This window comes from Tauraco erythrolophus, chromosome 7 (genome assembly GCF_009769465.1).
Source record: "Tauraco erythrolophus isolate bTauEry1 chromosome 7, bTauEry1.pri, whole genome shotgun sequence".
In the NCBI taxonomy this organism is placed as follows: Eukaryota; Metazoa; Chordata; class Aves; order Musophagiformes; family Musophagidae; genus Tauraco; species Tauraco erythrolophus.
In genome coordinates this window covers 18646279-18670518 of record NC_141471.1, presented here as the reverse complement: position 1 = coordinate 18670518, position 24240 = coordinate 18646279, and the positions used below count along the sequence as shown (strand labels likewise).

The window sequence follows — 24240 nt, the reverse complement described above, 5'->3', positions numbered from 1 at the left end:
TATACTTGCTAAACTGATTACCTTCCTTCTCCTTCCTCTCTTCCTCACTAGGATTTTTAAGAAGCTCAGTGGCTGTGAATCTTACTGCTTTGTAAGAAGGGGAAAAAGAGCTTAAATCTGTTACTCTGAAATTGCTGTTCTTGAGTAGATATTGTTGAACGGGTGGCAGCACCACAAATAAGAGGTGCATTAAGGCAAGGGCAAGCATGGGGCAGGAGGAGCTGGTGGGTGCATGAGAGGTTTTTAAAATTCCATCTTTTAAACTTTTTATCCTCTTCTAGTTTCCAATGGTAAGCTAAGAGGTATAATCAAGGTTACAGATTATATTCAGGGAGGTTAGTGTGAAACTTACTATACAAATATTTTCGTTAATATCTCAGTTTAATAACTTACCTTCAGAAGTATCTAGAACATTCTGTGCAGCATTTGCTTCAGGATGGGATTATTACAGGATTAAGGGCTGGGCCATCAACTGACAAAGTCAGTGGAGAGTCTCAATGAGATATGGATCAGTGTCTCAACAAGCTGTGACTTGTCCTGTTGCAATATATACCTGATTGAGGTTTTTCATTTCAAATCGGAGCCTACTTTTTGATTCGACTTCAAACTTGACAGTTTCATGCCAGTGCTGTCTCTCAATGTTGGAAATGAGGGCACAGTGTCAGTGTAGCTCAAGCCTGAGGGAATCAACAACTTTTCTCTCATACAGAGTAGTAGAGAATATATCACCACAGGGTGAGCAGTAGAGTTATCCAAATGTGAAAATGTAACAATAAAAATTGCTTCTTTCAAAGTGAAGGGAGCTAAGAGAAGCTTTTTTCCATGAAAAGAAAAGCCTGTCTATACTCTGCTTCATGCTGGATTGAGTCAACAGTAACAGGTTTTGTGTATAATTGTTCATTGGACCTGGATATTTTTTTTCACCCGCCAGACAACAGTTCCTTGCAAAAGTTGTCAAAAGCTCTTCAGGTTTTGAGAATCTAGCATTTTGGAGGTCTCACTTGTAGTTAACATGACGGGATGAGACAACTGAAATCCGGATTTCTCGCAGCTCAGTTCTACAAAGACAAGCTACAAAGAAGTAGTAGTAGACAGAGGTATGAGAGACTGGGGAAGAACAGATGTATGTAGTCATATCTTGATTGCTCTCAGAAAAGTGCCCAGTGGGCATGGGCTGGTGCTTCATGCATAACTTTGTTATAGCAAAAATAATTACTTTAATCATAGCCTCTGAGATGTATGGAAAAGCTATCTGTGTTATCTGTGAGCTGTGTTTAACATGAGCATTGTAAAAGGCTGTTCAACTGGTAGGCTTGGAATAGGTGGCAAGAGAATATAATCTTAATGCTATTTCCTGTTTATATTTTTTTTTTTCTTGTACAGGGCAAAACAATTTTTGATTCAGGCTACAAAATTACAGACCAGAGTTTCTGGACTACAAGTGACTCAGCAATATGGTTTTCAGTTGCTTTCAAGCATAATTAAGTTTTATTTGTGGGATTCTGAGTTCACTGTGTTCATGTTTTGTATTTTCTGGGACAAAAGAGTGTAATGCTCCTCTCTACTTGCCAAGCAAAGTAAAAGTTCCAAATGTTGACTGTATCTCTTTCACACAGAAGAGAGCTTAGCAGGTCCTGCTCGTTCTCCCAAACGGAAGTAGTACCAGATACGGGGACATCCTGGATCCTGGAATGATCTTACTATTCTTGCAAGTTACTGTAAATGTCTAAGCAGCACCATTTTTTGTGCTTGTTCTCACACACGATTATTGGCTAAGGTGTCAACAGTAATGTGGGAAAGCCTGGGTCCATTGGTCTCACTGCACATGAGCTGTCTGTGCTTGGTGACCTGGTACTCTGGGTGTCCGGTGGCCTTTGTGGAACTACCTGCTGGTGCTGAGAATGCCTGTGGGGCGGCTGCTGTCTGTTGGGAAATCCCAGGCAGGTTGTCTCTACTGGCAGAAAGCTCAGGGGTGACAGGGAGGAGCGAAATGTATCTTAAGTCAACACAAAAAACTTGGTAACCTTATTTATATGGAAAATATTCTGAAAGTACAAGGTAGTAGTGATATGGATGGGTGAGAAACTCCACAGATACTGAAGAGAAAAGTCTAAAGGTCCAGGATTGACTAGTCAGTAATCTTAAATACCATACTTGCAAGTTAATATAAATGTCTAAGAAGCTGTTAGTGTCTGCATTGGTTCTTATCCCCAAACTATTGTTTTGATGTTTATAAATGGTAAATAAAGACATGGATATTGTTGATTAAATTGTTTTTTGAAATACAGTGGCATGTCTTTTAGGTGTAACAGCTTGAAAAGCACATAAGCAGAGAGAGAGGCATGCTGACAAAACAAGGCTGTAGTCTGTTGGAGTATACTAAAAAGGGAGGAGAGGCTTCTTTTTCTCTGTTATAGTAAAGTTTAGGAAGACTAAACAACAAAAAAGTAAAACTTTATAGAGGAAAATCTGGCTGCCACGATCTGTGTGCTTAGGGAGTACATTTTTCAGATAATTTACACTTAATGCACTTATAGGTGATAAAACAGTGGTAGTTAAAGTAAGGAATTTTGTATTTTTCTGTCTCTATTTTTGACAGACCTTTCTAAAATATCTTTTTCTGATGGCAGCTCGTTTGAGTACTGCGGAACAGATGTTACAGAGCAGGCTGGGCCCCTGAAAATGTTCTTTGTAGTGTGCTATATTAAGAAGAATGGAAGGAAATGAGGGTATAGAAACTCTTGTTCTTCTAGCTGAAGAGCTTATTGCTCCCAGATCCTTGCATGTACCCCTCTCTCACTGTGATCCCTCCTTGCAGCAAACTCCTTGCAGTAGTGGGATTCATCAGTTTCAAAAAGAAGGTGAAGATTTGTGTGACTAAGTGTATTGGAAATGGCAGAAAGTGATTGCATAAACTTGGAATTGAAGCAAAGAGCCTACTTGGATCAGTAACAAGCATGAAACATCAAGTTATGATGGCAAGAAAAGAATTCCAGTTACCTGGTTATCAAAACAATTTTGTATAGCATGTGAGTCTCTCTGAGACTTGAAAATTTTGACAAAACTTGAGTCTGCTTAAGTGCAGAGAGATCCCTATGTAAGGTGACACTAGGGTAGGTTGTGGAAATAAACTAGTGGCTAAGATTTTTCTGCTATTGAGCAGATAGTAAAGTTATACTATTTTACAAAGGCACATAGTTTTTATTAAATGATGAGGTCATACACATCTAGTTAAATGTTTTTTAATGTGTCTCACGTTCTATTGTAGACTATTTCCTTGTTACTGGTATTTGCCAAGTATGACAGAGGCTGTAGGACTTGTGTGAACATACTGTGTTGTGCTGAGCCAACCATCAGTACACCTCCAGCATTGCGTGTTAATTTTGTATGAGAATTCTGTGCCTGTTCAGAAAACAAAAAATACAAGGCACTTGAGAAAAACCTGCTAGGCTAGGTTTTCTTTGTAAAATGACCCTTGAGCCAGGGCACATCCACAGAGGCATTTAAGCTCCCAACTCCCATCTGGGTAACAAAAATTGCCTTGAAATATGTGGGGAGTTAGAAATCAAACATGTATTTTTGAGAAACTTGGCTCTGTTTATACAGGTCATTGAGAAGAATTGTAGTGCTGCCTTTAAAGAAATATATTTAGAATTGCTCTTAGAAAATCTCCTAATAGAGCTGACACAAGAAAATAAACATGTACTGAAATCTTGTAGGGATGCTGTGTGTCTGTTCTTCTCATCCTTTCCATCTTGCCATTTTTTAAAATCCTTCTTCCTTCTGTTTGCATCTTGTTACTGTTACACAGCTTTTATTATATAGCATTAAAAAATCCAATCCAAGCTTTTACAGGAGACTATAACTCCTTGTACGGTTACAGACCGGTACAGCTTTGATTTAGGAAACTGTCACATATCTCAGTTTGGTGTTGTAGGCAGTGAGATGAAAACAACAAACCTAGAGGGACTCTATAGTATCTAAATGAGGGCAGCAGAGAAAGCTACTACCATTTTGCCCTGCGGTTGGAGTGGGTGAACAGAATGGGTAAAGGGATGGGGGAGTGTGTGGATTAGCACAAAGCAAATAACATTTTTAAAAGCTTGCTTGACTTATTCCTGTTAAAAGATGCATTCCTCAGGAAGTAGCCATTAACCTACCAAATGGGACTGTGGAAGTCACTACTAGTTGGCTCTGTTTAGTTTTTAACCCTGTCGCCTCCACTGTTTGTCGTCATTGCTGGTTTCTTAGCAGATACTCAGAGTAACAAGGAGGATGGCAGCAAACTGTGTTTTTACCATGTAGTAAAAGCAATTGGGGGTTGACCTGATGAGCACAGCAATGTAAGGGTTCTGAGGAAAAGTACACCATTAAGTGTGGTGTTTCAGGTGGCCAGAACTCTGTACAAAGCTGCGTGCCTTAGAGTCTGCATCGAAGCGATGCGTCTTTATGGTCTTTAGTAGCACTGTTGCTAAGAATGACTTTGTGGAAGAAATAAAATCCTGATGGATTTCAGTTATTCAGGTGTCCCATGGCGCGATACCGTAAATCTGTTACTGTCGATGCTTTCTCTCAGTTCTACCTCTTTATTTAAATACATGAGATGTATCACTTAGAAGTTTTCCCAAATGAATAATCTCCTTACTGAAATTAAGTGAAGAGACAACATGCTTGAATGTTCAAAGACCTTCCCTTCAAAAAGGAAAAAAGTAAATCTTAACTAAAAATCTTAGAGTATAGCTGGGGCTTTTTCTGTATCCTGGTGTAGCTGGGGCTTTTTGCGGTATCTTTGGCAGAGTGAGGAGATTTACAGTTTTAATTCGCCTTACTTCACGGCTAAATGTTCCTTAGTCTTGTCTTTCCTGTTTACTCCCACGACTGGGTAGGACACATGGATGATTGTGCCCCCGCCCTCTTTTTGTTTCAAAGGGAAGGGTGATGCCTGCCTTACCGTGTCAAGGGAGCTGTGTCTGTGCTTAATGATCATACTGGGAGGACTTAGCAGCTACCTTATTCTTCTCACACTGCTGCTTCTCAGAAAAACATCTTGATAATTGAGTTTCACAATAAATGAAACTCACTTATGAGAAATAAACTACGAATATGTTGGGATGTTTCTTTCATGAAACAAATTTTCTTGCAAATAAGGAGTGTTCTGCAGTGAGGAGAAAATAAACATGTGATTGCTTATATTCTTGTAGGCTACAAGACACGCGATAGCTCTTCCAGTTCTCTTTTTACAATAAAGAAGCATTTTTTTAATCTTCAGATAAAAGTTGGATTAAATCAAACCAAAACAGTGATGCAGAGTACCCACAGAAACCTTACCTTGCAGTAAAACTGAGGTGAACAGGATATTTAACATTTTCATTATTTTTATACAAGAAGTTATTTTGCCTATGGATAAGCTTTGAAACTAGAGGAATGTGGGGAAGGCTCTTCATTGCAAGATTAAAGCAGAAAACCCTTAGCTCTAAGTTACCATGCAGCAACAAAAGTAGTGGAGCTGGTTTGGCAACTCCAGTATAATTGGATGTTATTTTGCTATTTAATGTTAAGCCTAAATGTAAGAGTTAATCTTTCAAGGTTCTGACAAGGGAGCTAGAAATTATGCAAATAGAATGCTGTAGTGTCAATTAAAGCAGACAGAATTCAGCCTTGGAGTCAACATGTAAACTGTGCAAGTGTCTCTCTGAAACTCCCCTCTTTGTACCTTAACCACTCAGTCCTAACATAGGAGGCTTAAATGATCATCAGAATGTATTAAACCATATCTTTTTTGCAGGAGGTGGTAGAATTATCCCTTAAATGCTCCATATTTTTAAGAATTTTTACCTTGCAATTCTTTGTACAGTCAGAGTAAATTGTTTGTGATCCTTTGAGTGATCGAAGATGTGGAAAACAAGGATTTATTTACTTTGTCTATTTCGAGATTTGTTTTATAAAATATTTATGTAAGTAGACATGCAAACAAGTGCTCAGTGTATTTATTTCATCATCTTTTTCACTGAAATCAGAGAATTTATTTCCATATGCCCTTTGCTAGATAAAGATCTGTACAAAATTGAGTCGTCTTACCACATTTTGCATCTGCTTAAATTGCTGCAGAAGATGCATGGGATATTGCATTTACCTTCTTCAGAATCCTGTTGCTCACATAATTGAAAAGAATGTTTCAAATTTGCCTTTGAATTGAGAGCAGTTTTGAAGCGTTTCAGCTATACCATAAATATGGGCTACAGTCTGGTCTGAGACTCAGTAAAAGTGACCTGCTGTCTCCTTCCACTGGCTTCCTCAGAATCATTGAGAGTCTTTTCACCAGTAGTCAGGCACACTGTGGTGTGCTACAAAAGAGAAACATTAAACCAATTAAGGAAGAGCTTACAGAAATAAAGCTGGCATTACTTGGAAATATGAAAATACTTTTGTAGAACAATGACTAGTAGTTTGAGTGGTGAGAGGGTTATATGTTTGTTTCTTTTAGAATACATCTTTGTTTTTTCCTCTGTGAATTTTTTCTTAGACCTTAGTAAAGTCATGAATTCCACTCCAAATATAAAGGCTGTGAATGGAAAAGCTGAAAGTAGTGATAGTGGAGCAGAATCAGAAGAAGAAGGACTGCGTGAAGAGGAGGAGAAACAACTGCAGCTAAATGGAAAGGGTATGTTTTCTGCACTTGGATTGTTGCCTTTTCCAAAGTTATTCTTAACCACCTAAATGGCAGAAAATCCCAAAGGATCATGAATGCTGTACTGCCTCAGGTGAATTAGATGCAAATACATGTGGATGCATGTGTGAAGAATAGCAGTGTCTCAACCTGGGTTAAAAGATTTAGAACTAGTAAAAAAATTTATGAGCTATGCCATACAATTTTTGACTCAGCTAGGAAGTTCTGTCCGTAGGCTAGCGAAAAGTCTGTATGCTGTATCGTTCTTGGTTTTGTTGCCAGTGCTGTTTGTAAGAGCTGTGAATGGCTACCTGGGCTGTAACAGTAGAACTAAAAATCACTACTTTTTTCTTCAGAGAAAATAAAACAGAACTTTCATTGAGATTTGTTTAGGAGGTCCATAAAGAGTTTTGAGAAATACCAGTATCAAGTGAAAACCAAATGAAACTACATATTTAGAAAACTATACATTTTTTTTTCCTTCAAGAACATTAGGATAATTATTTATCAGAGACACCTACTTTGGATTTGCTTACTTATGTTTTAATTATCATCTGCTCTTTATGCAAATTAAATTTTATATTTACGGTTTTTACAAGAACAGAACAATCCCTGCAAATGTGAATCTAGGAGCATTTACATAGTTTGTTCTGCAGATACATTGTAGTAGAAAGTTAGCTATTTGAACAAATACGTTTTGAGCTATTGGGTGCATAGCTTTCTACTTGTAAGGTTTTCTTGTTCTTTTACAGGCTGTAAGAATGTGAAACCAGAATCAGCAGCTGCTGAGGGTTTGGAAAGTATTGTTACTAATGGCTGTTACAAAGACAGCTCTGTCCCAGATATGCAGAATGGCATCCAGACCAAGTCTGCCCTGAATGGCTTGAACCCAGAGGAAGAAATGAAGAAAATGGAGCCAAGCCTAGAAGTAGTTAACAGTGCTCACCAAGGTATTGTCCTCGCAGGACCATGGTTTCATTTCCACGTTTTTTCTTGGAAACTATGTATCCTGGGATTATGAGACCAGCAATGGTGTCTTTCAGTTGTAGAAACTTAAAGAAAGAATACTCAAAAAAAAGAAAATTAATACCAGTTTAAAATAAGGCTTTCTTTTAGGATCTTCTCCAGAAAGAGAAATGAATTCAGAGATGGAGAGGCTCAAACCACAGAAATACAATTGTTTTCTTATCAAAATCATTATACTACCTATGTGTCGTGGTTTAGCCCAGCCAGCAACTAAACATCACGCTGCTTGCTCACTTCTCCCCCACCTCTGGTGGGATGGAGAGGAGAAAATATAATAAAAAGCTCGAGGGTCGAGACAAGGACAGAGAGGGATCGCTCACCAGTTATAGTCATGGGCAAAACAGACTCAACTTGAGGAAAATCAATGTAATTCATTACCAATCACATCAGAGAAAATAATGAGAAACTGAACTAGATCTTAAAAAAAACCAAACTTCCCCCACCCTTCCCTTCTTCCCCAGGCTCAACTTTGCTCCCGATCTCTCTACGTCCTCCCCCTTAGCAGTGCAGGGGGGTGGGGAATGGGGGTTGTGGTCATTTTGTCACTTGTTTCTGCTGCTCCTTCCTCCTCAAGGAGAGGACTCCTCACACTCTTCCCTTGCTCCAGCCTGGGGTCCCTTCCCATGGGAGGTAGTTCTTCACAAACTTCTCCAACACGAGTGCTTCCCACAGGCTGCAGCTCTTCACAAACTGCTCCAGTGTGGGTCTCTGCCATGGGGTACAGTCCTTCAGGAGCAGACTGTTCCACCAGGGACCTTTCCCACGGAGTCATGGTCGTCTTTGGGTGTAGCTACCTGCTCCAGTGTGGGGTCCTCCATGAGCTGCAGGTGGATCTCTGCTGCACCACTCATCTCCACAGGGTGCAGGGGGACAGCCTGCCATCTAACCATGGGCTGCAGGGGAATCTCTGCTCTGGCACCTGGAGCACCTCCTCCCCCTCCTTCGCTGGCCTTGATGTCTGCAGAGTTGTTTCTCTCATGTCCCACTCCGCTTGAGTCTTGATTTAGGGGGATGAAGCCTTTGGCTGACCCGCTGGGCTGCAGGGAACCACTCCCCAGCCTGGAGAGGCCCGCACTGCCCTCCTCTTGTCACTGCAGGTGTGTTGTGGGTTAGACCGCTCCAGCAACCAGACCCTACACAGTTGCTCACTCCCCCACCCCCAGGGATGAGGGAGAGAATCAAAGAAGAAAAAGAAAAGAGACCCGTGGGTTGAGATAAGAACAATTTACTACTACCGCCACCAATATATATATGTACGGATATGTACAAGGATAAATATATACAAACGAGTGATGTACGGTGTAATTGCTCACCACCCCTTGATCGAGGCCTGTGTTGTCACGAAGCTGCAATCCCGAAATAGATAAAACCCGATACCGCAATCCTGGATGAACGGGAGGCCCCAAGACAGAGAGCGAGAAAACACTCTGAGAGTCTGAAAGTGAGAGTCCCAGAAGGGCAGAAGCCCTTCTTTCCAGCTGACCCTCACTTTTATACTGGGCATGATGCTGCATGATATGGAATACTAATTGGCCAGTTTGGCCCTCAATCTTAAGTTCAAGTACAAATCGTAAGGAGAGTTGTGGACCCCTTGTCCCGGCTATGCTCCCCCCCTTATCCTGTTGTGCTCCTGCACACTGGCAAGAACATGGCAAGCTGAAAAGTCCTGGAGACCTCAGTGCCAACTACAAACATCAGTGCACTGTCAGCATTCTTCTCAGAGCGAGCCTCTGAGTAAAACCAAAACACGGAGCTCTTCTAGCTGCTAAAAGAAGAGCTAACTCTGTCCCAGCTAAAACCAGGACAAGGTGACATGGATTTCTTTGTCCCTTCTCAAATGCGTTGTTTGCAGAGGTGCTGGTGGGCATAGCCCTGGCCAGAGGTGGGTCTGATGTGGAGCCATGGAAGCTTCTAGCAGCTTCTCACAGGAGCTATCCCTGCAGACCCTCCCCTGCTACCAAAACCCTGCTGCACAAACCCAGCACACCATGCACATAGTGTTTGCCTTCGAAAGCTAATTCATAGTGATATGCCAATCACTAGCATCTTATTTGTCTTTCTCAAAGGCTGAACGTATTACAAATGCCAGTTTATTGAAACTGATGTCTAAGTATGTAATTTTAAAACTAACAGGTAGCTGTAGGTAGAACTGCTTTGTATTGAGCTTAGGAAGGAGAGTGGAATGAACAAGGTAAAATTAAAATTATCAACTTACAATGCAGAAATGCCAATGTAGAATCATAGATTCTCGTAGATATATGGGGTATAGTTTTCCCATTAGTGAAAGTTTTATGTAATTCCTTTATTAATATAACCTCTTTATTCAGAATCTAACTTTAAGATGACAATCATAAGTGAAAGAGGTATGAGTTGAAGCTCACCTAGACGTTTTAACTCATTGCTTTACTCTTTACCAGATTTGGCTCACATTTACAAAGCCTGTGTGGGTATCTCCTTTCCCTACAGGTGCAAATGAAGACAGCACTGAAGAGGTCTCAGCAACTCAGCACTTAACCAGTGATTCAGACAGTGAAGTTTATTGTGACTCTATGGAGCAACTTGGACTAGAAGAGGTAGGGGCTCTTCTAAGTAAGCCTTTGCAGGTGGTCTGCATGCCAATGCCTGAAAGTGGCCTAGCTCCAAAGAAGAGCGAGATGACAATAATTTCTGGGCTCTTTTGTACTCTTTTCAGCCCTAATGTACATCTCTGGCTTTCATATAAAAGGTGACTGCCAACTGTGTTGGCTTAGTTTTGACTGAATTTCTGTTCCGGCTCATTGCATTAACTATGGTCCTACTTGACTTACTGTCTTGGATCTCCTTCAGAGGTCCAGTTTAAGTGTGGACTTGTAGGCTGCTCTCAAACACTTAGTCTCCTGATCCTGGGAAGGAGTATATGAACGATGCATGGGATCAGAAAGACCAGTAAGCACTCCAGTGTTGCATCTTTACCTGTCTAGCTGTTTCCTGAGGATCTGGAGAATTCCTTTTAGCAAATCAAAATTTTACCCAGTGAGGAAGCGTGTTGGGAAAGGTGATTTGGTAGAAGTGCTGCAAGCTGTCTTACCTAGGTGATTTCCCAATCATCTTGTGTATCGCTTGAGCTTGTTTGAGATTCTTTAATTGAAGAAGTGGGTGGATAATTTGTCAGAATTTCCCAACCTGCATGAGAAAAGTTCCAGTTTTGAACAAAATAAATGTTCAGATATTTGTAAATAAATATACAAGTAGAACTATAGACGGATCAATTCAAACTAGAAGAGGTTCATTTCAAGAATTAAATACAGCTTTTTTGTTGGGAATGATGTAGAAAACACTCTGTCCTTCGGTTCTGATGGTAGAGGTTTATGAACTGCTATTTGACAAGTGGGATTTTGGCAGCAGTTTCCATTTCTTTCCCCCTCCTCTTTCCCCCTCCTTTTGGTTATTTTGACTTTTTCACTGAGTTATTTTTCAGCTAGCTGAGGTCCCCAGTCTGCTTCAGCATATAGTTGTGCAAGTGCTTGTCCTTGCGCTGAACAAAGGGTTGCTCGTACCACCTTAAGGCAGTCCCGTTGCAGAACATGTAATTGTGACCTGTTCAACGCGTGTGTCATCCGTTTTTAATATCTTCCTACAGTACCATCGATTTTGAGTGAGAAGCTGATAGAATATTTTGCCTTTTGTTTGGTGAGAGGTACAGGGTGCAGCCCAGCTGTTTTGGACAGGTTGATGATAAACAACGTGATGTCTTTGCCGTGAGTGTAAATACCACCTACTCCCGGTTAACGGTAGCACGTGACTTTTGACAGTGTAGCTCCCAAATCTGAGGTAGGGTGCCACTTCACTGTTTAGGAAGCAAAGCCAGTTTGACAAGAGAAAACGGAATATTTTCAGGTCTTAATGTTCTATTTTAGTGATAACTGGGTATTAATATATGTTAGAAACACCTAAAGTAATTCCAAGTGGTATCGCTGTTTTGAAATATTTGCCTCAAATGAGTGTCTGACCTTTTCAATCTGAAAAGGACGTTAAGACAATAGTAAGAATATTCTACAGGAAAACAACTACTCCTGTTAAAAGAAAAATCTTAATTCTGGGCAAACTATTTTCTTAAAGTGAAAATAGAGATGATGCTTCTTCCTTTTTATTGGTTAACTGTCACATTTTACAGAATTTAATTACTTGCTAATGTTAATTTGTAGCCCTTGGAGATCATCACATCAGCTAAAGGATCTTTAAAGCATTCATCCCATTTCTTGGATGTAGATCACAGTCTTCAGTTAGAAAATATGGATTTTCCAAGGCACGCTTGCATGGCTTATGGGAATCTCCAACCTGGAAGTACTGTAGAGGGAGCAGCTCAAGAACAAGGTGAAGTCAAGTGTGGAGGAGAAGATGGCAAAGCCAGTAATGGGGGCCCTCACAAGGAGAGGAAAAGTGGAGAAAAAGCGGATTTCTACAGTGTCAGAAGAGGGAGAGGTACTGTGCGTGCTGCTTTTGTTTTCCACACTCCTGACTGCTGTAAGTTACTGGTGCCTGAGAAGCGCTTTTCAACGTTGTCCAGTAAGATAGACATGCTATATAGTGCTTCTGTCTGTCACAGTAAAAATAGATAACAAAATCCTAATGACAGTGGTTAGCAATCAGTTTTGTATTCAGAGTATTCATTTAATTCCTAATAAGTATTACAAAAAGATTTTCTTGTGCTATGGAGATCTTGAATTGTATTGGCTTCTTCTGTTTTGGCTTGCCTTAAACTCCAACTGCTATTTATGGCACCTGTCTTTTTAGAAACGTGATCTTCAAAACCTGTCCATGAATGAGAAGAGTTTCTTTTCAAGTTACATATTTATTTTTAAATGCATATGCCTTTATACCTCTGTGGTGTCTTGCTGGAAACCATAGATCATCTTGGCAGTAACGCGTTGTTTTCTATATAATTGGAGCGTCACCCGCACCTTTGAGTGATTGTGATACTACCTACTATGATTCTTAAAACTTAATGATTCTTAATCACATAATGGTCCAGATGTTCAATTTATTAAAAAGACCTCTGCTCTTTTTAATTCCATAATACTTCTGATACTGTCACCTAGGAGCAACACCATGTTCCAGTGGTATGATCTATAAAGTCAAGGAGAATGCTTAGTTTATTTTTCTTGTACTAGAAAAAAAAACAACAAAGTATTTTATTTGTCTGTAGCATGGCTTTTTGTATGGCACCTATATGAGATCAGATGCAAAAATGAAAAAAAATCCAAATATGACATGTTGAAAGCTGTTGCAAAGAAGATATTGTAGGCCTACACATGAGTTTAACCATCTCCCGTCTCTTTTGTTGTTTTACTTAGGTTAGCTGCATGTAGTTTAAAGAAGTATTGTAGGTTTCAAACAATTGTCTTTTCTTATTACTCTATTCCAGTGTTCTTCGTTCTCCAGCTGGAGACTGTGCCAAACTTAAAACACACCTACCCTTGATAATAAGGCAGATCTTACTTCCTTTTCGCTAGGGCAGAATTTACTTCTGAACTTGACTGGATGTGAATTAATAATTTTTTGCTAAATGTTTGTGCAATTCTAGGACCTTGAATGATACTTTCACACTGAGGCTGCAAGAAAGCACTTCAAACAATGTTGCAGTAACTTCCCAGTGCTTCTGAACTGGCTGAATATAGCCTGTGGTTAGGTGTACCACACTCAGTTTGGGAGGGGGAAAACCGAGTTGTTAAAATCAAACATTTTCAGTAGAGTTGGTAGCCCGTTCTGTGTTTTATGTATCTATTTTTTCTCCCCGAACATAGGGCATAGACTTCAGCCCCTAGGAGATGGTTCCCAAGGTGGACAGATGGGTAGTGGAGGGGACGGAGAGCGCTGGGGATCAGACAGAGGACCCAGGGGTAGCCTCAATGAACAGATTGCATTAGTGCTGATGCGGTTGCAAGAAGACATGCAGAATGTCCTTCAGAGGTTGCACATGCTGGAGGCGGTTACAGCATCACAGGTATTATTAATTGCTGTTATTTGATTACTTTTTGTTAAATATCTTTGATGTCTCTATGCTTTTTCAGATTAAAATTTCAGACAATATTTTCTTAACCTGTAAAGACATTTCAGTTATATTCTGTATTTATTCCAACTGTGAAAGGGGGCTTGCATTGGGGTGGTTCTTTTCCTTAAACTGTCGTATATACAGATTGCAAAGCCTTCACAAGATTATAAACTTCGTATTCTTATTTAGTGAAGCAGAAAAATTTTAATTGCAGTTTCCTTTTTTATACTTACCAGCCTTTGTTTGTATTTAAAGGCAAAATCTGCAACACTACAGTCAAATTCTCAGCCTGCCTCCTCTGTCAAGGTAAATAATGTTTTTTCTATTTGTGAACAGCAGTGTGAATGGTAAAAAAGATGAGATTAATATTTTTTATCTAGCTCTTAGTATGTGCTTTTCCTGTTGTCTCTCCTTTGATCAGGAAATAAAAAATACTCTGTCTGAAGAGGTTATTTGATGATTAATCTTTTTTTTCTGTCTTACAGTATCAAAGTAGAAAATACTAGTAGCATTTGAAGTGTTTGAGAAGTATACATGTGGTATTCAATACGTGCACACAGATTGCTGACTAGATTTTTTTTCTGTTTTTCTTAGAAACCGTCATGGTGGCCCTTTGAAATTTCTCCTGGTATTTTAGCTTTTGCTATTGTATGGCCATTTATTGCCCAGTGGTTGGTACATGTGTATCTTCAAAGAAAGCGAAGGTAAAGAAGTGCATTCAGTAGGGCACGTATACTGCATCCTGTCTGTTTAAACCAATACGTAGCGTGTTGTGTTATTTAGCCGGGACACGAAATCATAGAATCATAGAATGGTTAGGGTTGGAAGGGACCTTAAAGATCATCTAGTTCCAACCCCCCTGCCACGGGCAGAGAAATCCTCCACTACACCAGGTTGCCCAAAGCCTCATCCAACCTGGCCTTGAACACTTCCAGGGATGGGGCAGCCACAACTTCTCTGGGCAACCTGTTCCAGTGCCTCACCACCCTCAGAGGGAAGAATTTCTTCCTTAGATCTAATCTAAATCTCCTCTCTTTCAGTTTAAATCCATTGCCCCTTGTCCTACCACTACATGTCCTTGTAGAAAGTCCCTCCCCAGCATTCCTGTAGGCCCCCTTTAAGTACTGGAAGGCTGCAATAAGATCACCCCGGAGCCTCCTCTTCTTCAGGCTGAACAGCCCCAACTCTCTCAGCCTGTCTTCATAGCAGAGGTGCTCCAGCCCTCGGATCTTCACAGCCCTCCTCTGGACTCGCTCCAGCAGCTCCATGTCCTTCTTGTGTTGGGGACTCCAGAGCTGAATGCAGTACTGCAGGTGGGGTCTCACGAGAGCAGAGCAGAGGGGCAATACTGCCTTCGTGCATAAGGAGAACGCAAGGGTATCCTCTCAGTAAGACTTTGACAGGGTACCTGAAATATCAGGTCAGTACCAAAATGGGCAGCTTGGTAACAATTGCCTTGATAAATCCTCTTTCCTTGAGTTCTTTGTTTCAAGACATGTCTTGCTTAATGTTCCATTGTATTTAGCAGCGACTCATAGCTCTGAAAATAACAAACTAAAGCAGATTGTACAGCAGCGTCCTTGGTATGGTTATGATAGGAAGGTCCATGTTTCAGTCCCAAGAGCTCAAAGCAAACGCACAACAAGAAATTCTGGAATCTAGCAGGGGTGCTTTCCATTAGCTGGGAATTCTAGGAAGAGAGATGTATAGTTTTCTTTGCCTTGAAAGTTTCTCAGCATGAGAAAGTGTGGGTTAATTTGACTTTATATGTGGTATGCTTTGTATGTGGCAATTTAGGTTAAATCCATGAAGTGTGATGTGGGATATGTAATTTCAGTGAGCATACACAAGCGGGTGAGGAAGTGTCTCCAAGACATTCTTTGACCCCTTCACTCTCAATACCCTCTTGAGTAATTTTCACAGCTTCTAGACTCCTTAGTCCCCTTGCACCATGAGAAGATTTCTTCCTATCAAATCCTTTGCAGAGTCCCATCTGTCACCTGTTTCTTTTTTAACATTTACTGGCACCTTACTACTATGTTTTTGTAACATCTACTTTGGCTTCCTTCAGCTGAAGGACAGTTGTACTCTCATCTTACCTTTTCTTAACTCTGTAAGTATCAGAAGATCAAGTGAATGTTCTCTAGTTGCTGTCTGCTTACTTCAGCCTCGCACCTGGCTTTGTTAGCTTAGCATGCTCATACCTTTTAAGCTTTTTCCTCTCTGTCAGTCTGCAGAGTCTGCTTATGTGTAGATCTTACTAGAATTAGCTTAAATTGTTCTAGCTTTTTAATGTTTGACAGTTTTCATGGTATAGTTTTTCTCTTATACAGTAAATCGCAGAAACACAGAATGGTTGAGGTTGAAGGACGCCTCTGGAGGTCATCTGGTTCAACCCCCCTGCTCAAGCAGAGGACACCTAGAGCTGGTTGCCCAGGACTGTGTCCAGGTGGCTTTTGAGTATCTCCAAGGATGAAGACTCCACCACCTCCCTGGGCAACCTGTGCCAGTGCTTGTCTCTCCTCATAGGAGTGACAGTCCAGTCCTTAATCATCTTCCTGGCCCTTTGTTGGACTCTCTTCAGTATGTCCATGTCTCTCTTGTACCCAGAAGTGGACACAGCACTCTAGATGTGGCCTCTCCAGTGCTGAGTAGAGAGGAAGGATCACCTCCCTTGGCCTGCTGGGAAATAATACAGCCCGCAATGCCATTGGCCTTCTTTGCTGCAAGGGCCCATTACTTGCTCATGTTCAACTTGGTGTCCACCAGGACCCCCAGGTCCTTTTCTGCCAAGCTGCTTCCCAGCATATACTGGTGTCTGGGGTGGTTCCTCCCCAGCTGCTGGACTTGGCACTTCCTTTGTTGTACTTGATGAGGTTCCTGTCAGCCCGTTTTTCCATCATGTTGAGGTCCCTCTGGATGGCAGCACCACCCTCTGGCGTATCAGCCACTCCTCCCAGTTTTGCGCAATCTGCAAATGTGCTGATGGTGCACTCCGCCCCAGCATCCGGATTATTAATAAAGATGTTAAACAGGACTGGACCCAGTACCGACCCCTGGCATACACCACTAATTACTGGCCTCCAGCTAGACTTGTGTCACTGATGGCCACCCTCTGGGCCCAGCCCATGGCATCGTAAACAGTGCAGTGCCCACAAAGGCTTCGGGTCTGCCAGGGAGTTACCCTGTCTTGGAGCTGCCATTAGCAGCTGTAACTTCCACTGAAACCAGAGGTTTCACTACTAAGGCTTTAGACAGTTACACACTGCCTCATTTCCTTATTTTCTGCCTTAGCAAATGGAGATTTCCATTTCATCAGCAGGCACAAAGTTTTTTAACATCAGTACAATTTTTTCAGCATCTTATGTGAAGCTCCTATGAGCTTTAGTGTTGTTTAGCAAATAGCTCTCGCATGGCCATGTTCTCTATCTCTGAACAGTGTGTTCTTGTAAACCATGCTTGATCATCTGTTGTGACCTCTGTAGCACCCTCAATCAATTCATAGGTTCAGTCAGAAACCAGTTCTATGAAAGCGCCATTTCCAGCAATTTTCAAATACATATTTTTCTAATGATTCAGAGCCTAAACGAATGGTACATTATTTTAGTTTGGATTTCTCTGGCTTCAGCTTTCATCCATTAGATTTTCCTATATCTTTATCTACTTGATAAAGAGCCCATGATATGTTTTCCATGGGTACTTTATTGCTATCACAAGGTCATCGCTTAATATCTTGCTTAGACAAAACAGATGGAGCAACTGGAATCTCATTTTAAAAGTTTTCCAGTCTTGGAATGGCTCTTTCCCAAATCCTCCACAGTTTATCAGCATTCTTTTTCAGTTCTGGACACCAGGATTTGTCTACTAACAGTAATACTAGTGTCTCTGTGAGACGCAGAGATAGCATAGCTCCAGCTAGTCCTTGTTTTGTTTACTCATTCATGGATTGTATTAAGGTAAGACGAACTTCGACAACAGAAACGACTAAAGAAATTTCTGTGTTCTTCAGCTTTCCCCTTTGTTTCCAAAGAAATCTACTCATAGCCAGAATTTAAGGACTATCTGCTTCCGCATCACCTTTCCATGTGGAGTTCCGTCTCCTCTAGCAATGGGTAGAGGAAGTTGATCAAGTACACTGAGAGAGAAAATGCAATTGCAAAACAAGAGTCCTTCTCTGTTGTCCCATTGCCAGTTTCAGTTGGTACTCTGCTAAGGTGTGTAAGCTTTGAGCAACAGCTCTACATGGTGCACGTGTTGCCTATCTTTGTTCATCCAGTTTGAAAATACGTATAGTGTCCTGGAGCAGAAACCAGGAGGCTGTGCTGCCGTATGAAGGTTTTCTGGTTGTGAACCCGTGGAGCTGTGACTCCTGAACTCTTTTTGCACGGTGGAGCAAGTTCCATAGAGCTGGTGGTGAGAAGGCTTTCTGTAGCTAACAGCTGTGTGTTTAGCTCAGGTGCCTGGGAAGGGGTAGCTCAGCTCACTCTTAGCACCCTGCCGTTCCGTGTTCTGGCTGGGTTCGGTCCTCTTCTAACCTGTCTCATTCCTTCTTAAGGAACTTGATGCTGAAAACTTGGTTACTCTTACTGCAAGAAGAAAGTGAAAGAAAGCCTGAAAACCGGAATCCTAAGGGCTCTAAAACCAGATCACAGATAGAAATGTGTTTTAAGTAGTAATTGAGAGTTGTTTAGATTCAGCTCACGATTTTAGAACGTTCTGATTGCACGTTTTCTGGAGTCACTGGAAAACCAGCTCGTTAAGTGTTGCTCTGCTGTGAGGCAGCAAACTACTGACCGATGTGCTCAGGGACTGTTCTGAGGAATTTCATCTGCAGTCCAGAATTCTTAGGGATGTTTTGTACCCCTGGGTGTAAATTGTGCCAGTTCTGTAAACTTGCAGATTGTTCTGTAACTTAAGAGTTTAAATGTTCGGGTGTCTCGAAGCAGTGTTGTATTTTAATGGACTGGAAATCATTCACATTTAACCTTAACAGACTTGTTTATTTAGACAAATGAAAAATCACCTCCTATGTGAAGGTACATTAATTTATTTGGTTCCTCTTCCAGAAAACTGAACTGAGAATTCATGACTTTGCTTAAAGACTGCTAGGAGAAGATGGCCCTGGCAAGTGAAGGAATTCTGAATTCTCATAGAAACTCAGGATCTGAGATGATGTTCCTTCTGTTATAGAAATATTTTGTAACACCTTTGAGCTAAACATTTAAGGACTAACATTACTGAAACTTGAATGATTCACAGCTCCTAGGTTACAAATAAAATAAATTTAATAATTACATCCTCAAAACCATATGAACATTAATTATTTCGGAATGTGCTTGTGGATGGGCCTTCGGTAATTACTGGTCTTGCTGACGTCAGATGACGAAGAGAATATCTTTGTAAAGGAATAAGTGAAAAATATGTAAAACTGTCACTTTCATATAGAAATAATTTTATAATCACAACATCCCTGCCTGTTTTTCCACAGGGTTACAGATGAAAGCACTAATAAAGTAAGAATTCAATACCTTGTAAGCTGCTGGAAAAACACAATGTAACTCTGAGGAATTCAACTGGTTATTTTTGCTGCTAAACCAGGGTGGGGCAAATTTCCATGTAAATTGGTCAGAAATGAAGTTGAATGCTTCACTTATTCTTTAAGATTGTAAAGGAGATTTGGGAATTGACACGTCTTGCCAGTTAGAGCCATTAATAATAGAGGGACTGTCAAATACACGTTTGGAGACTGTGTGGTACAAGGGATCCATCCTTAGAGGCTGCACCTTATATTTTTAACTTTGGTTTTTAACTGTACACTTGTTGACAACAGCTTGTTTTAACTGAAATACATAGTTTAGGCACGAGGCGCTGTGAAACGCGATGAAAGCCAGCTCTGTAGGTGTAGCTCTGGGTTTTAAAAAGCTCGGTGCACCGTACGGTTTCTGTTGTCAGTTTATGTCAAATTAAAGTAAGATTTAATCTAGCCCTAATCTATTGTGGACTTTTCCCACCGCACATGAGGAAAAGATCAGTTCTAGTACTTCTTTCCCTCTTGTCCTTTTACTTCCTTTCAAAACATCTTTTCAATTAATTTTGGTGCTGATTCTTTTTTTTCTTTTTCCCCCAGAGTATTTATAAACTGATACACAGATAGAGTTAAAACCTTGTGAAGCTTGCTTGATTAAAGCATGCTTTACAGTTAATTTTAAACTAAATTAATATATAAGTTGTCTAAATTTCTGGAAAAGGGAAATGCACTAAAATTAGTTTTCTTTCAAATTAAGACATTCATTTGCTATAAAGAATTACATCATAATAGAATCTGTTTAAGATCTGAATTGTCAGAAATTTCACCATATTATTAATGTGCTTTCATTTTCTACCTGGACTATGTAATACAAATAATTCTTGAGGAGAGTTCTTTTTGTCCTTCCTGAAAATCTTTCATAGTTTGGAAAACATTTTTCATACAAGCTATACTGTACAAAATGTAATCACAGAATATGATGTTTGTTTTACCAAAGCAATTTTAATCTTTTTTTTTTTTTTTCAGTTAAGTGCATTGGTTTTTAAGAGTTATTTTTCCCTTCTTCTAATTTTCTTATTGTAAAGCTGAATTAAAAATTGTCAGAACCTCTTTGAAGACTGCTCTAATAATCAGCTGGTTCGTGTGCCAGAGGTGAATTTTGGCATGAGATATACTGAAAACTCAGGTTTGAACAAAGCTTATGCTAGAAGTTCTGCTGTGACCTGAAGCCATTGTGCCTGAAGCTTAAAGTTCCTAGAGTGACTGACTTATTATCATAAAATAATAGAAAGGATTATACAGGAAGAATACTCTAGGTTGAAAGTCAGTTTAAAAAACCCCATCTCCTGAAGCAGCATGTCTTCTGACAGGATGGAGCACCCTTGAGTGCCTCCTCCCCCAGGTCGTACCATGTTACCTGTAGATGTCTAGCTCTTAGAGATGGTACTTCACTGTTAACTTCCCCCTGAGATAAATGTAGGCATGTGCCATCCCTGTTATTTATTCATGTTTCAATAAATCAATCCCTTAATATTTTGCATTTTATCTTGAACTTTCTTCAAGTTTAGTAATTGCTGTACATCGGATGCTTTGGCTGTACAGAAGAGTCTGCTGGCTGCATTATGAAGAAGCAATATCAAAGTTACAGCACAAAACAATACCACTTTTATAACCAGTTACTTGTAACTCACAACTGGGCCTCAGCTGCTAGGGGTATCTCAGACTTACCCAAACTTGAACAGATTTCTTGTCATCTGATATTTCATCTTAAAGGTAAGGAAAAATTATTAATTTTTTATAATTTGCCCAGGTACAAAGAGACACAGCTTTAAGTTGGAGAAAGTGGCATAAGCAGATCATTGGAGCTCAGAGCTGGGACATGTTGGTCTGGCTGGTGCTCTCCTCATGCGGGCTGGCAGTCAACACAGTCTTGCATCACCCTGGAAAGATCTAGACCCAGCTCAAAGTTGCACCTCTGAAGCAAACATCCAGCTCGTTTACTATGGTGAATCAAACTTTATCTAACAAGCACAGGTTTGCTGCAGATGAAACCAGATGGAAGACATTCCACTTACTAATAGATGCTCAGTTGAGGGAACTAGAATAGAGCCCCATATAAGTGTGTGTGGGGCAGCTGTTCTGTCCTCAGGGCCACCAGTTTCTTTCCTGCTCTGGTCCTGTGACAGCACAGTAAGTGCTGATGGAGATGGAACCACTGTCTGTGACTCATTCTAGTTACCACAGAGGAGCAGACTCCCAGCAGACACTACACACCACTTAAGGCCTCTTTGCTCTCCCTGCCACTGAATACGCACACGTAGCGGTAGTGAAGATTGTGGAAAGGTATTAGCAAGTTACAAACTGCAGAGCATACACACTTGTATTGGAAAGTATTAGGTATTTCCCTGCTTAGGATCGCTGTCTCTGCCAGGGTAGTGGGAAACAGGTCAGGGTTTCTTTGTGTAAAAGTCTACCTCCCCCCCTTCCCCAGCAGGGTCAAAAGTATGAGACACTTTAAAGACAATAAAATGCAGAAACAGGCAACAGCAAGACTGCAGTATTTTATTTTATCTTTACAAAGGTGTGCAAAGTATATTTTTTGAGAATGTAATAGAGAGGAAAAGAATACATTTTACTGTAAGAGTAACCACAGGTAAACCTGCTAATGCTGAAACCGGAACTTATCAGCTCAAGAAGACAGCGTAGCATTTGAGTACTGTTGCCTCCAAACGTTGCACAGCACATAAGTGAGCCTCTCTTTCAGCTACTACGTTATAGCTTTTTGTACTTTTGCCTGTAGTATTTCAAATCAAGCAATAAGTGGGGCAAAAAAATAGGATTAACAGTTGACAAGGAATTCATGTTGAAGAATAAAGCTAGGATTCATCTTTTTAACAAAACAACCACAAAAACCCTCCAAAAACCCACAACAAACAAACAAAACAAACCACACCACAAACCCCAACAATCTACTTGTGAAGTTCAACTCTGTTTGCTATCATCAGGATAACTTCAAGATTCTGAAGAGACTGGGTATTGCACGTCTTCAGTGCTAACTGCAGAATTTAACACCTCTAGGCAGCAGCGTAGTGATGGCTGTTCATGTTAAACATGCTGGTTTGTCAGTTGCCCTACTTATTGTTCTACAGAATTTACGTTTCATATTGCATTATGAACTCTGGTAGGGGAACCATAATTTGCTTTCAGAATAAGGTTTTTGTAAAAAGGCTTGAGTTTTTATAAGAACAAACCAGTAGATTAACAAGACTCTTACTGCCTAATGTTTTGGTGTACTATCACCTCTAGCTCTACATACACTAGCATTAGATTACCTAAAAGATTCTTAAGCAGTTCTATAATTCATTGTGATTGGTCAAGAAAAATTTTAGAAAGGTTACTTGACCCCTGCAGCTGATTAAGAATTATTTCAAGGGGTTAGAGGTATCTTTAAAATGTCATCCCATTGTAGCTAGTTTTTTCTGCCTTGAGAGGGGTGTATTATACTGCAAAATGGGAACAGGTTGTAACCATTTGTAAAGTACTGAAGACAGAGAGCTGTTGTGATGTTCAGTTTATGTTATTTCCTAACACATTTAGATTTTTTCCACAGCATGAAACTGATATTCGTTCTTGTAAGACTAGCTTTCTTAAACCTGATTACTAGGAATAGAAGAAAAAATTGCATAAAACAACAGCAATGACTTAAATGAAGGTATTCCTCCTCCCCCAGCTTATATATTCTAACTATACACAGGAAAAACACTAAGAAACTTCTCATCATATTCAGAGAACACTGTCTATGGATGCTGCTTCAGTAATGTATTACATTTGATTGTTTGCACCTTTTTCATGTAACGTTCATGCCAGTAAGATTCAACAGTTTAGAAGTTCTCTGAAACTGAAGTCCTTAGCAGAGAGAGTGGGAGTCACTGTCTGTTTTGCAACTTGCCAAGATTCTGTTTCACTATGTTTGAGTTATCCACCTAGAGCTGGAATTTGTCATTCTGAGCTGTTACAAATTGGCTGTCTTTTGGTCCTTCTAGGAAACTTCCTTTTTCTCCACCATTCCCATTCCTTTCCTAGCTGAGGGGGCAGCAGGAAGCCCAGCAGACAGGTTTGCTGACAATTCCATCAATAAATCCTGTCTTCCAGGCAGCAGGGCAGTGAAAGGGCAACTCGCTCCCCCTGCAGGAAGGGTCAGTTCATGGAACTCAAGAGCCACTTGGCAAAAATCACTAGCAAAAGGCTTGGCTTCTGGCACATGGCCGGGGCTGGCACGCTAGCACAAGTGCTCTTTATCTAACAAGAACAAACCTGAAAAATAAAAATCTTCAGAAAGTCAGCCAAGAACGATACCTATGCAAGAAATATACTGAAAATAATTTAAACAGAATTATCTACAAATAAGCCTCTAAAACCTAGCAGATGCAAGTTTTATGTCACGCTTAAAATTAGACTTAAATATACTTCCCCCTAATCAGGATTTATAATACTGAATATGAACTTGTAAGTTAAGTTCTGGTAAAATCTGAGATCTGGTGGTGAGTTTACAGAATGCAGTCTGTGAGTTTGCAATGTGTTACAGAGCAGCTTCAGTATGAATAATTCTTCACTTGTGAGCCAACACTCGGGCCATTTTTTGTTTCTGTCACCTGGCATGAGTGAGCACAGACACACATACTCAGCGTTTGCCATTTGGAACAAGTAATTGCTGAAGTGTATGCTGTCCAGTCCATCTTCACGCACTACCAGGGGTTACAACACAACCATTTAAACAGCATTTGTTTAACAGGCTTGCCCCAAGTATCCTTCCCCTAACCCATTGGTCTAGGAAAGGATAATAACCAGCTGTCAATCTCACATGCCACATCTAGCCAAGTCCACTTTGAAGAACACCATCTCTTTAACCCTTCTTGGGATAAGATAAACAGAAGTAAGACATTTCAATGCTGCATGAAGAATTCAATTTTCCACCTCAAATAGAAACAC

The 24240-nt window shown here is 40.4% G+C and overlaps 1 protein-coding gene across 1 annotated transcript in view; it reads left to right on the top strand.

Moving 5' to 3' along the window:
* Positions 1-19018, top strand: part of ACBD5 (acyl-CoA binding domain containing 5) — a 29927-nt gene extending 10909 nt beyond the window's left edge. The window contains 8 exon segments of the mRNA XM_086614611.1: positions 6524-6661; positions 7420-7617; positions 10160-10266; positions 11878-12154; positions 13477-13676; positions 13980-14030; positions 14319-14428; positions 18791-19018. Of these exon segments, the coding sequence (XP_086470737.1) occupies positions 6524-6661; positions 7420-7617; positions 10160-10266; positions 11878-12154; positions 13477-13676; positions 13980-14030; positions 14319-14428; positions 18791-18803 (1094 nt within the window). The 3' untranslated portion in view covers positions 18804-19018.
* Positions 19019-24240: the final 5222 nt, after the last annotated feature.